The sequence below is a fragment of the Adiantum capillus-veneris genome, chromosome 3, assembly GCF_014529385.1.
Source record: "Adiantum capillus-veneris isolate H3 chromosome 3, ASM1452938v2, whole genome shotgun sequence".
Classification (NCBI taxonomy): Eukaryota; Viridiplantae; Streptophyta; class Polypodiopsida; order Polypodiales; family Pteridaceae; genus Adiantum; species Adiantum capillus-veneris.
In genome coordinates, this window is record NC_140933.1 from 105,661,865 (window position 1) to 105,676,370 (window position 14,506).

Sequence of the window (14,506 nt, forward strand, 5' to 3'; positions counted from 1 at the left end):
ACACTAAGGGTTTCTTTTAGAAAACCAAACAAGGTAAAGTTTTTACGGTGGCCTCAAGAAGGTAATATTTTAGTTGTAATAAATTGTGTGTGTGTATGTGTGTGTGTCATCAAAGTTCGAAAAAAAATCATTTTGAAAAACATACAAAAATTTCCTTTGGGTAGATTCAAAGAAGAAATTTTACAAAATAATCGGTATTTTTTGTAATTTTACTCTATTTTTATTAAAAAAATTCGAACATTGGTGTGTATGCATGTGTGTGTGTGTGTGTGTGTGTGTGTGAGAGAGAGAGAGAGAGAGTGAGTGAGTGAGAGAGAGAGAGAGGGAGGGAGGTAGTATTGGAAAAAAATCGGGGTCCAATGTATTTTAATCAATTAAAATTGTAAAAACTCAGTTATATTTTGAACTTGCTTTTAAAAAAATCGAGAAATTTACACAAGTTTTAGTGTTATTACCGGCAAAAGCTTCAAATATTGACCTAAAAATCAAAAGAATCTCAAGTTTACCCTTATTTTCACCAGTTATAGAGAGAGAGAGAGAGAGAGAGAGAGAGAGAGAGAGAGAGAGAGAGGATCTTCTTTATACATTTTTAATGCCTCACATCAACACCAATATAGAGACATCTTTTAAAAACACTAAGAGAAATTTACACAAGTTTTAGTGTTATTACCGACAAAAGCTTCAAATTTTGACCTAAAAATCAAAAGAATTTCAACTTTATCCTTATTTTCATCAGTTAGAGAGAGAGAGAGGATCTTTTTTATACATTTAATGCCTCGCATCAACACCAATATAGAGACACCTTTTAAAAACACTAAAATGAAAAAAAAATCATATTGTATGTAATCAAATGGTGATAAAAAGACTAAAGTGCAAACAAAAGGTATATTACATTTAATGTGATAGTGAAACTTTTGATGGTGAGAAATTTGCATGTTTTCTCTACCAACTCCTCTATATGGCCTTCTTAGACCAAAAAATAAAACATACCTTTCTCAGTGAGTGACATGGAACCCTCCCTTTGTGGCATCCAAACTTTAAAGCTATTTTTTTTAAGACCATAAAGGGCGCAAGAGTTTTATATTAAGTAGTGAACAAAATTACATTGCAAACTTTACAAACTATTTCCTCCGAGCTACTTTGACCCGATAGTAGTGATTTACATTCTACGATTATTACAAAATTGGCTAGGGGAGCTTCATACACCTCTATATTCTGTACCACCATAGTTTTAAGCTGTCAAATTTTCTAAAAATTCGTGTATGAAGCCAATTTTAAAGGTACTTACGGAGTGTATGAGCTACTACAAGAGTGCCAACATCAAGAAACAACAAGAGGTCCTCCTTGATGGCTTTTAAAGCTATTTTGTAGTGGGTGCTGTTGGTGAACGGCACAATGAGCAGGCTGGCATCGAGGGCTCCTGCATCGTACTGACGTGAAGCGAGGAGTACGAACTGCGTCTCAATAAAGAAGAACTGCGCCTTTGCCGCACACGTATTTCCTAGTGTTGGAGGGGATGTGAAGACTGCCACATTCAGTTCTACTTTTGTGGAAGGGCACATTGGCATCAAAGCGTTCGACGCAGAGGTAGCTTCTTGTGCTTTGCTTGCAGCAGCATAATTCTCTTCTGCCATGGCCTTGTGGGCACTGACCGAGAGGAGTGGCTAGCTTCTTGTGCTCCCCATGCAGCTGCAGAGTGCTCTGCCATGGCCTTGTGGGCGGTAGCCGCTCTGTTGCTCTTGCTTTCTTTGGCGCTTCTACTCAAGGCTCTGCATTTGTTCGTATTGGGGCCTTTGCACATTCAGAAATGCTTGAGAGCTCAAGGCATCAGCGGCCCCGCTTATTGCTCCCTCTTTGGTAACCTTCGCGAGTTCTCTGCCCTCACTGCGGCTGCTCGGGCCTCTCCCTTGCCGCACATCACCCATGATATTGTTTCTCGAGTCCTCCCTCATTATTCCTTATGGTCTGAGCAGTATGGTATGTGCTAAAGTCTATTTCGAAATTTGTGCAATTGAACTTTTGATGTATGAAATGTACAGAGATGAGCCTGTATTGCAAAGTAAGTGCCATGCTTTGATTGCATCTGGTTGAAGACATACAATACTGTCAAACCCAATGGATGTCCCCAAGGTTATGTGTAACTACGCCCGTATTAGACGCTGTTTTGAGCTATGTAGACTCTGCTTTTATATCCTTCTTGAAACTGTAACCAAGCATATAGACTCTGCTACCGTTGCATAATGTCGAAAATCTTATAGGCCAAATCAATCATGGTTTTTTTTTTGTCTCAGCTGGAATGCAAGGTGTGCAAATGTTGTTGAAAATACCCATTCTCAACATCTACATCTGTTAATTGGTTAAGCAAAATTTCCAGTCACAGTCTTGGCAATTTATTTAGGCCAATGGTGCTTCCATAGTTGGCTGTGTTGCATCGGATTTACTTTCAAGGGACACAAATTGATCAAGCGATGCTTTTTTTTTTTTGGCAGGCAAACCATTTGTCTTTTGGCTGGGTTGGAAATCTAGGCTGACTGTTGATGATCCTGAGGTTTGCAAAGAAGTATTGTCTAATAAGCCTACGCACTATCCAAAGCCGAACATTCCAATTCAGCTGCAGGACCTACTTGCAAAGGGGCTTATCACTCTAGAAGGAGAGAAGTGGGTACAACACAGAAAAATAGTGAGCCCTGCTTTTTTTCCGGAGAAATTGAAGGTACAGTGCCATTCTGTACTTTACCTGGCAAAATTGAGCATTGTGTTGATAGACAGTGTCAGAAAATAATAGACTCTGTTAAAGGTGTATCTGGGCCTATCCTATGTTCATCTTGGTATATAAATTATTGATGATTATCAGCCCGCATAGGATTGATATCAAGTATTTTGACAGGGAATGGTTCCAACAATTGCGAACTTGGCAGGTGTCATGTTGGAGAAATGGAAATTAGAGTTTGAAAATTCTCCATGCAAGGAAATCAATGCTCATGAAGAGTTCCAGGCTCTGACAGCGGATATCATTGCTCATATTGCGTTTGGTAGTAGCTATGCTGAAGGGAAGGAAGTGTTTCTGCTACAATACAAGCAACAGGCTCTGATCTCAAAGCTTGCATTTTCATTTTACTTTCCAGGGAGCAGGTCTGCCTTCTATACTTTTGTCACCATCTGATTCGTACTTATAATCATCTTTGCTTTATTGCACTATCTTTGCTAATGGCTTCAAAAAAAATAAAAAAAATTCACTACCTACATAGTGCAAGGACATTTTAAAGGGAAAATAAAAGTGAAGAAAAACACAAATGTACCAATGTGAAGTAGACCACCTCTTTATATGAACACAAAAAGTCTTTTGACTTTTCACCTTCATGGGTCTTTTCATTTTCTAAACTCACCCTTCACTTACGCACTTAAGATGTTTTGAATGGTTTTTTACTTTTTCCAGATTGGGGAGACCTAATTATCTTTGCTTTATTGCATTAACTTTTCGTTTTCCACCCTTGCTTGTGCTGGATTCAGCATGCTTGCAAGTTCTGCTCAATAACAAGTGTCCTGCAGAGCTGTGAGCTCCTCCTCGAGGTCTTTTTGAGGTCTAACAACGGCTTCCTTCTAGGGCGTCCTTCAGAGGTACTGGCAGCTGGAACTGCCCTCTAAAGCTTCAACGCTTCTAGCTACCTCCAAGGTCCATATGGCATATAGGTCTCCCCATCTGTCACAAATTACTGATGTGAAACTTCATTAAAGACAAAGGGGGTTAGGACCAGTGTTTGGGAAAGTATTTTTTCCTACATGGTTGGGTTTCCTCCTTGATAAGATGCAAACCGGAATCACTAGTAGGATTTTCTAAATTTGCGGGATTTTTGACTTATTTTGTTGTATATTTTACCGGTTTTTCTTCCCTTTACCTTGGTTTGCAACCGGCTAATCTTGATTTTCAACTGGCTCAAGGCTTAGCTAAGGCAAACCTTTCCCAATCACTGGTTAGGACTCAAAAGTCCTAACCCTGCAAAATTTACCAAACATGGTCGAGGGCCTAAAGCCTAAAGAACTGACCAACTTGCAAATTATGGCTTAGGGGGGCCTAAAACCTAAAGCAGCAAAAAACCCCAATTTGCATAAAGTGTTGACGTGGACGAACTGTACGGATTTGCCCGAAATGAAGAGTATTTGTCAAGTCCTCTGGCATCAAAGTTTTTTTCGGGCGTTTCTGATTGGCTAGCCAGACTTCCATACTCGTCAAAGTATGGTTGACGTCCAATTTCCCCCTCCGGATGTCTAGCGAGTGGGTTAAATGTTTGAGGCCTCGATGTTTTATGCCATGCAATTATTCGTTGCGCACATAGCTAGAGGGAGAATTTATGCAAAGACTAAGAGAGAATTGATGCTGAGGAGTTTTGTGAGTCCTCCCTCCCTCTTACCCGCCATGGTCCGCAACTTCAAACTTCCCCCAACAAAGATTTCGCCGCAAAGCCATCCTCTTGAGTTTAGGACTTCCTCAAAGGCTCTCTTTCATCGTGGTTTAGTTCTATCAAGTTGAGCCTCCGAGCTTGAAACAATCACCTCTATGTGCGCGCGCGCACTTTGTACAATGTAGAGATGAACAAGGTGAGGGAAATCCGAAAATTTGTGACGTGTGGCATGATTCCTTGCAAATGGGCCGAGTCAAGCATCGGAGTGGTAGTATGTGCACCAAGTGAAGCCCTCCCAAAAGTACAATGGCCTTGTAAATGTATTTCTTGTGTGCATTCTTGGGAGAGAGATCCCTTGCGCATTTGTGTGCTTATATCAGGCATTTCTGGCCATGGTGTAGGAGGTCCATGCAATGATGCGCCAAAGAATGTTGTTTAGATTTTTACAAGATTGCATACAGATGCAAGGCTTGACGGACAAGATAGAGGTGCTTTTGAGAAGTGTTTGAATTTATTTTGAACGTTCTACATTGACAAAGAGTCCTAGTGTGTTTCGGCGAAAGGGTGGTCCCTTTGAGGACTTAAATTACCCTTCCGTCTACTAAGAATTTTTTAGATGTGCTTTTGTAGATGCATTGGTGAATGATATGCTTCAACAAGCATGCATACTGAGAGAAGGATCGATGTAAGTGGCTCTTTCAAGTTGAATGTGGGGTTCTCCAAGTAAGAAGAGGAAGGCTGCACAAGGGGTTTGGCAAGTGCATTTGGTTGCAAGCATGCAAGTAAGCAGACCAAGCCTTGCGTATATTTTTTTATAGTGAGGACGCTCTTGAATGGAAAGTAAGGAGCTCTTACTTTGTGGGGATGATGAAAGCAATTAGACAAGTAGGTCCTTCATATGCACCAGAGAGTTGAATGAGGAGGTTAAATGTGTAAAGACTGAGATCATGGCTGCGTGTGAGAAATGGAGAGACATGGATGCTCTATTTTGTGTGATGGATAGATGCTGACCTATCATTAGCTTTTTTGCATGCTCTTATTATGGGTCTTCGGCTTCGAAAGCTGTGGACACATCTAGGAAATTATAGGCATCTCAAGGAGGCTATCATTGAGGTTGGCTCACCAAATGTTGTACAGGTATGCATGGACAATGTATCAAATTGTGTTGATGCTACGAAGATGGTTGAAAGGGAGTGGAAATATACTTTTTTTAAATAGATTTCCTTGCCGACCTCTATTTGAGGACATTGGCAAGATTGGTTGGATTGTAAAGGTGGTTGAGAATGCAACAGAGGTTGTTAAATTTGTAACAAGAAAGTCCTTTGTGTTGGCATTGTTTCAACAACTTAGCAAGAGGGATTTGGTAAAGCCGGATGCCACACAATTTGCGTACTACTTATTATGTTAGTCAATCTTGTGGACGAGAGATGCATGCAAGGTGTGCGCAAGCTTATGATTGATGACAAATTTGTGAAGACTAAGACATTCACGACTGTAAAGGCTATTGAGGTCTCAGACATTGTTTTTAATGCATCCTTTCGGCAAGATCATTGTAGTTGGCTACATGAAAACAAGTTCATAAGTATTATGTCAAGTTTATGAACTATCTTACTCTTGATGCCAAGCAAAGTGAAGCAAAAAACGCCAAGGTGTGGAACACTTGGTTGCCTGCCGATTGGCTTTGCGTGCCCTAGGGGCTGCCTAATGAGGGTGCCCCATAGAGGGCTCTACAAATTAGTGCCTAAGAGAGGACCCCCCTTACCAAAATGCCCGACCCACTCCTCCAGCTCACAACCTACAAAAATAGGGGCTGAAATGAGGAAATGGGAGAGAGAGGGCATTATCGGCCCATAGTGCTCATGGAAAAAAAAGGCCAAGGTTGGGAAAAAATATTCCTAGCTTTCCAGAGCCAATATGGCCATGGAATGAGCCAAAATCCTAGTGGTCAACAACATAAGCAAAGATCCAAGGGGGAGGATGTCGGAAGGAGCAGTGAGCTATAACTCTCACCATAGCTTACCTCCTCGTTATCATCATCGTCGTCGTCATCACTATCATCATCCTCCTCCTCATCACCAAACGAGCATGATTTCCCAATATCATTGGAACAAATAATTGGAATTGGCTTTACAACATCATCTATACTCTTTGCAATGGCCTCCTTAACCTCTTACAAGGCAAGCAAGTGGTCCTCATCTTTTTCTTTATTAATGTGACCTCGATTCTCTCATACCCATGTTCTTTAATTTTGAATATGAGCCTCAAGTTGGTGTGTATGTATACAAGCTTTTCCGTATAAGATGGGAGTAACCTATTTCTTGTTGCTGTATGAATGAGAAAGAAAGTGCTCCAATTTCTCTCACATGGCAAGGCACATGTCCCTTGAGAAAGCATCCTTTGAGCAAGACCTGTCAAACCTCTGTTGCATTCTCAAGCACCTCTGCAACCCAACTAATTTGGCAATGTCCTTAAACGAAAGGTCTAAGCAATGGCAAGCGCATCTGGTAAAGAAAATGTGTTTTTACTCCCTATCAACCATCACCCTAGCACCAACACTATTTGATGCATCGTCGATGTATACTTGTGCAACATTTGGTGGGCCAACCTCGATGATAACCTCCTTGAGATGCCTAAAAATAAACTCTAACAACTTGATTTCTCTAGATGTGTCTATAGCTTTCAAAAACACATACCCGTAAATAGAAGCATGCAAGAAGGTTCATGATAGGTTTGCATCCATGTCAGACCATCCATCACACACAATAGAGCATCCATGTCTCTTCCATTTCTTGCGTGCCTGTGATATCAGTCTTTATGCATTTAACCTCCTCATTCAACTTTGTGGTACGCCAAGAATGCCAAGAGGGAGGAACATATGAAGGACTTGCTTGTTCAATGGCTTTCACCATCCTTGAAAAGTAAGGGCTTCTTACTTTCCATTCAGGAACTTCTTCAACATAAAAAAAACCTACGCAAGGCTTGGTTTGCTTGCTTGCAAGCCAAATGCACTTGCCAAACCGCTTTGTGCAACCTTTTTCTTCTTGCTTGAGGACCCCACATTTGACTTGGAAGAGCCACTTAACATAAGTCCTTCCCTCACCTCAGCATGCGTGCTCATTCAAGCATCTGCTTGAGCTTGAGAGCCATCTCCTCTCAAATCTTTCACCAATGCATCTACAAAAGCACTTTTGCCTTGTCCATTAGGCCTTGTATCTACATGAAATCTTGTGACAATCTCTACGACATCCTCTGGCACGTCATCGCATGGGCCTCCCACACCATAGGAAATAATGCCCAATATATGCGCAAGGACGTGCATGGGACCTCCGTCCCAAGAATGCACACAAAAAGTACATTTGGAAGGCTATTTCCCTTTTGGTGCACAATGCCACTCCTGGGCGCTTGGTCCATTTGCAAGAAATCATGCCACGTGTCACAAATTTGTATCCCTTGCCTTCTTCATCTCTACATTGTAGACCATGCGTGCATGCAGAGAGGTGACGGTGTTTCAAGCTCGGAGGCTCACCTTGGTAGACGAGAGCCTCAGAGGACGTCTTGGACTCAAGCGGATGGCTTTGCGGGGGGAGTCTTTAAAGTCGCAGGATGCGGCGGGAAAGGTGGGCAAGAGGGAGGGAGCGGTCAGAGAGCTCCTCTACATAAACTCTCTTTGGTTATGCACGCGGCCAAAAATTTCAGATTCATTCAAAAAAAACTACGGTCAGAATGTGGAGTGATTGCAAAGCATAGGAGCATGGTCTCGTGCTCTCTCACCTTGCTCCTGCTTAGAGACGTAGATAGGTTCTTGTTTCCAAAGATTGAAACCAAGTCAGGGCCTTCCCTTCAAGAGTCGTTCCAAAGCATGATTCTGTTGTTTCATATCACTTGTTTTGCACATCAATTTCTCTCAAGACGTTTTCCTTCTTAGTTAGGCTTGAACTTCCTATCACTTCATTTAGGTTCTTACCTACAGCAATGAACCGATATCGATGGACATTAAGAAGGCGAATCAAATCAATTTTGGAAGGGATTATCAAAAAGCGCTCAAGTCTCCCCAGTGAAGCATATGGAAGTGACTTGCTGGGTTTGATGCTTTCTTCTCTTAAACAGGAAGTGCAAGGAAGCCGTAAAAACTTAACCATGAGTTTGGAAGAAATCATCGATGAATGCAAGACTTTCTACTTTGCTGGGCATGAGACAACCTCGTCCCTGCTCACATGGACAGTCATGCTTCTTGCCAACAATTCTGAATGGCAAGAGCGTGCTCGGGAAGAAGTTCTTTCCCTCTTTGGCAGCCGGCATCCAGACGCCGACTCATTGAATCACTTGAAGATTGTAAGTTCTGTTAATATTGGATATTTACCTGCATACATACACAAGTCAACATTTCTTTGTTTGTTGCCTTCCTTGTTTTTGCAGATAGGGATGATTTTGCATGAATCGCTACGGTTGTACCCGCCTGCTGTGAATCTGTTTAGACAAGCAACCCAAGATCAAAAGCTTGGGAGGATTTCCATACCAAAGGGTACTGGACTCCTCATTCCTATTCTGCCTTTGCATGTTGATCCTGAGCTGTGGGGTGCCGATGCCCTTGAGTTCAATCCTCTGCGTTTTGCAAATGGGGTGTTACAAGCTTGCAAACAACCATCAGCTTATATGCCTTTTGGGAGTGGCCCCCGAATTTGTGTAGGCCAGAACTTTTCCATGATGGAGGCCAAGACTGTTCTTTGCATGATCTTACAAAAGTTCCGATTCCGGCTCTCTCCAGGCTACAGACATGCGCCGATGATTGTGTTAGCTTTACAACCACAACATGGTATGCAGATCTTGTTGGAGCCTGTTGTTGTGTAGTTAGTCTGTTTGCATGTGCTTACGTTAGGAAGTGGAATAAATGAAAAACTGCTGGAGTTGAAGCCCGTTTGAAATGATGCTTTGCGCTTTTTTGCCAAAATGTATCCTTTGCATACATGTTTTTGAACAATGACCTCATGTATTTGAGTGGAATGTGAAACGAATTGCCATAGTTAAGGTCTATGCTTGTAAGGCTGTAATTTTACCTATGACCTAGATTGGATACTACAAATTAAGACCAGTCGAACAAAAATAGCCAGAAATGAAAAGAGGCAAATGTGCAAACCTGAGTCAAGGAGAACACCGACCAATGATCACCCAACAGAAGTCACTAAACCACAGATTCAGGGACTTAACATCGCAGACACACCAACATGAGACAACCAATCTTTGTGGAGGCCATCGGAAACCAAGGAGCCAACCACAGCACAGAAGATTCGAACAAGACTGATCGCTCTTTGCCCTCCCCAAGAGGAGGCAGGAGTGATCTCTTCCTTGTGCCAAAAATCAAGGGATGGCTGAGGAGGGATGTCGTTGCAACAGACAAGGCAGCCTGGCCCTTCACCCCAGAGGAAGCCGCTGCCCGCCTCCTTAAACAGAATATCCTCCAATGACCCCTCGCCCTGCTGCAGACCCACCACTGAGCCCCCTGCTCTCATGAAATTCTCATGACCCTCTTAACCACTCCAAATTTGCTTTTGGCAGAAGGCCATATGAACATGAGAGAATCACTCTTCACCTCTCTCACAGGGAAATTCTTAGCTTTGGAAACGTTTTATAGGTGTCAAAGAGCCCATCAGATCTTATCTATGTCAAAATCGATTAGATTTACTACAATCCTAAATAATTAGATATATGATTTTGCCAAAGCAATAGTTTTGATAAGTATAAGTGAGAACTAGAGAGGCAATGGTTTTCGTAAGGCTCCGATAAATGTTATTTTTTCAAAAAACTAATCAGCCTTAGACTAGAGGAGACAAATTTTAACAAATCATTGTTATGCTTAATTAGAATTCCCAATATTTTCAGAAGAGGGAACTTTTGGATTTTTATCACCATAGTTAATGGGTAACAAACTCTCATTAGTTTTCTCGATACCTCTGATTAAAGAAACATTTAATCAAGATTTAGTTACTATTACAATTATTAATTTCTATAATTTAATCGACAATTTGCAAGTATGTGTTTATCTTTAAGATCTTGTTTATAACCAGCTAAAGCCATTTTAATTGCCAATAAACAACCAAGGGAAAACTCTCCTTCGGAATGTACCTTTTGAGACGGCATAAGAAGGTTCCACCAAGGAAAAGATTCAGTCATATCTTTTTGTAGAGGTTCTGGCTACATCTTTTGCTAAGGTTAAGGAGGCTTGGTAGAAGTCTTAGGACAAGTATGATAGATTAGCGGATAAGCATTGAAGAAACTTGTAGCTAAAGGAAGGAGATTCGGTGCTTCTCAAGATTGAGCAGAATAGCCTCAGAAAGGTAAAGGAAAAGGAGAGGCTTTATCCAAAGCTTTAGCATGAGATACTATGGCTCTTTCCAGATCACTCTTAAGGTCAATGGAGGGTCCTCCATATAAAAGTTGCAAGATCATCGGAGAATTCACAACGCAGTCTTATTAAACCTATCAAGGGACTAGTGCTAGATGATACTATTTTTGAGCAGCAGTCGATAGGTAGAAGAGCCAAAGGATCAATGTGAGAAAATATGTGCACACAAGGAAAGAAAAATGAAGGGAAAGCTGGTCCAACAGAACTTGAAGGAATGAAGAGAAGATAGAGGTGAACACACACACACACACACACACACACACACACACACACTCACTTACATAGGATGTCTTCTGGTGTGGATGACTTGCACACCTACGTGAAAATATACCTTTTTGGATGATTTTGCCTTTTTTTGAGTGGAAGACCTTTCCATTTGTCTATCTCTCTTTGGTCCTCTCTATGCTCAGGCACCAGAGTTCATTTTTTTTCTGCTTGATCATGAGGCACAATCCTTACTAGCCCAAATTTCTTCCCCCCACCTCTAAGGTTCCTCGGGGGCTAGGTGGCATATCAATCACAAACCAACATCAATTGGTTTATAATCTCAATATTCCCTCTAGAAGTTGACATATCTAGGTTTTTTGGAAGCTCGGATACATACTAATCACAAAACGACATCAATTGGCTTATAAACCGTTAGGATCCCTTTTACAAGCTGAAATATCTGATATCGTAATAATCATCTGGAGCACACACACTTAACTTGTTTACAAAAATTGGCACACAGATATATACTATGCAAGGTAGTTTTTGCCCGCCCTCACGTACGATCTCTATAAACCCACTTCTTAACTTAAATATAGTCACGATCACTTACCCAATGCAACACAGGACTACTCTTAGCACTATTATTTTGGCAGTGCAAGACAATTTTAATCACAAAATGGATAAATTGTCAGGAAAATTTTTAACACACATTTGCACATGTGTGTATAGGATGTGGGTTTCCTAAGTCGGCATGATATTGTAGCAACTCTTCACGAACATTATCGAAGTTCTCTACTTTTCCTGATCAATGCCTACACGAATAAGGGCTTCTAGGCGGTTGAAACAACTAGGTTGTCTTAGCTACCTTCATTAAACCTTTAAGATTAGGTGAGCTACAATCACCACCACCACAAGAAGATTTAGAAACTTTCTCATGTAGGAAAATGGAGTCTTTTTTAGTGTTTTTCATACAATGCATAACATCATGCGCTTCTGCTCGGGAGGCACCACATACCTAGCTAGGTACGATTGGGGGCAGGTGAGTTACAGTCACCACCACCACAAGAAGATTTAGAAATTTTCTCATGTAGGAAAATGGAGTCTTTTTAGTGTTTTTCATACAATGTATAACATCATGAGCTTCTGCTCTGGAGGCACCACATACCTAGCTAGGTACGATTGGGGGCAGGGGACCACCGGCCCCCCCACCGGGCCGGCGGTCCCCTGCCCCCAATCGTACCTAGCTAGGTATGCAGTGCCTCCCTCACAAAAGCTCATGATGTTGAGGTAAGTCACACTGTGAGAATTATTGTGAGAATTTGCCCAAAACTTCTTGTGGATGCACTTGAAAAACCATAAATCGCCTATTGTGGGTCTCTTGAGAGATTACACCGACTTGAATTTTTGAAAAAATGTCCAAATCATAATCACTTGAAATGTTTTTTTAACTTCAATTGGTAATCGTTGTTTCTATGAAAATCACCCCTGCCCTTTAGTGGAAGGTTGCTTCACGTATGGTGGTAGTAGCTATTTAGAAACCAACATATGATTTGGTGGTATCTTGACTATACATGAAGAGTTTGAATGGAGGAAGGTGCACCTATTTATGATTTTTTTGATGATTCTGTAAGATTTTTTATACACAACAATCCTATAATGCTTTAATTTTAAGACTATCTAATGGTTACTTTAATCTCACTAAAGGTTGGAACATATACTCGGAGTGATCGTTTTTATAGAATTAGTTTAATTCAAAATGTGGGTAAGTAGACTATATGAGATTTTTATCTAATTTAATTAATAAATATAAGCTCTGTACATTGTATATTGAAACGTGATAATGGTTGCCCCTTGCCCAATTTGGTTTCCAGTTTACATTTGAAATGCACCTCAAGATTGACTCTTTTGTTTAATACTACATTTCTTGTTTTTGTCCAAATTATATAATAGGATCTGTTGTTACTACATAACAAGTAGACAATTGGGATACAAACACGTATGTTGTCGGATTTTTTTGAAGATAATGCGACGGATTGTTGTTTTTTATTAGTGAAGCTGTAAACCTTTTGTGGAGGTCTCGTTGAGAGATGGAATGAATTGAGTTTTTGAAAAAAATAATTATATCACAGGGGAGATGTTGCCCAATTTTTGTCAGATGGTCTGTATTGATCTTTAAACCAAAAATACATAAGGTGGTTGCATCATATATAGTAGTCGACACTAGCATCATTTCTTTTGGGAAACATAAGGTGGTTGCATCATATATAGTAGTCGACACTAGCATCATTTCTTTTGGGAAACTCGGTAAATATTCGGATACACATGACTCTATACTCCTACTTATACCTACCAAAGGAATCCCCAAAAGTCACTTGGAGGTGTCATCTACAACATCTACAAAGAGTGCAGTAGTGCATGCTACAATTGTCTATTTGTACACATTTGTACCCTAGTGCTTCGAGCCTATTATTGATGCCTAGTTCCAAGATGAATTGGGCATGGATGCCCAATATCATCCCTAGTTGGATTAGAGTCTAGTATTGGTGCCTAGTTCTATATGATATTGGGCTCGAGTACGACTGCCACTACAACTTAGGTAGTAACCTTAGCAAGGTTGTGAAGTGATGTTATTGGGAAACATGCTCACACCTTAGCATTGCTAGTGAGAGTGCATAGAGCACAGATAAGAGATGTTGTGAGGCATTATATCATTTGTATAGAGTTTTTTAAGTTGGGAAAACACATTCATTGTACTTGAGACTTTAGACTCTATCTTGCGTTTGGGAATTAGCCATTGAGTCTCTCAGAAGTACCTTTATTGCATATCATATGTACTTTCACACTACCAATCAAGGTACTCTAGAGTACCTTCTACAAATAGTAAAAGTACTTTAAAGTACCTATTTGTGTATTTTAAGTACTCAGATTGTATCTCACAATAATAATTTGAATAATAAAGCTTTCCATTACATTACCATTATCTCTCTCATATTAAGTTGTGTTCACCTCTTCCCTCTCTGGCAAAGATCCATTCCTCTCTCTCTCTCCTCATAGATTTTCACATAATATCAGAGCGTGTATTTTCACATGGTATCAAAGCGTGCGTATTTTTATCACGTCTTAGTGGTGAGCGAGCCCAAGGCCAAGATGGAAATTGGAAGATCTTAAGCCACCTAATTGTAATGGGTCTTTGCACAATCTTACAACAGATGCAGTGGATCAATGGCTCTTTAAATGAGAGAAATGCTTTAAATTGTGCCACATCCACCATGAAAAAACTAAGACACATCATGCTACAATATCTGTTGAATGTTGCACATAGGTGGTGGCGTAAGATAGGCAACATAAGTTAGTGCCTAAGACTTTGCGGATTTTAAAGAGATGTCCATCGAAAAGTTTGTGCATGCTAATGAGCGTAGTTATTCTCTTGATGCATGGTCCTTTTTGTCCCCTGTACAAAGGTATGTGAACAAGTATCGTGAGGTTGTTTCAAAGG

At 40.7% G+C, this 14,506-nt stretch overlaps 1 protein-coding gene across 2 annotated transcripts; it reads left to right on the top strand.

The window, feature by feature from the left end:
- Positions 1 to 1,449: 1,449 nt before the first annotated feature.
- Positions 1,450 to 9,429, top strand: LOC147461447 (cytochrome P450 709B2-like). 2 transcript variants are annotated; one of them, XM_086509006.1, is made up of 6 exons: positions 1,450 to 1,587; positions 1,669 to 1,977; positions 2,490 to 2,713; positions 2,888 to 3,132; positions 8,357 to 8,732; positions 8,817 to 9,429. In XM_086509006.1, the coding sequence occupies exons 2-6, from the start codon at positions 1,707 to 1,709 to the stop codon at positions 9,246 to 9,248; spliced, it is 1,548 nt and encodes a 515-aa protein (XP_086365132.1). In that variant the 5' UTR covers positions 1,450 to 1,587; positions 1,669 to 1,706; the 3' UTR covers positions 9,249 to 9,429. The 2 variants fall into 2 exon arrangements, with proteins under 2 accessions (XP_086365132.1, XP_086365131.1); XM_086509005.1 differs by having other exon boundaries at positions 1,488 to 1,977.
- The last annotated feature ends 5,077 nt before the right edge of the window (positions 9,430 to 14,506 follow it).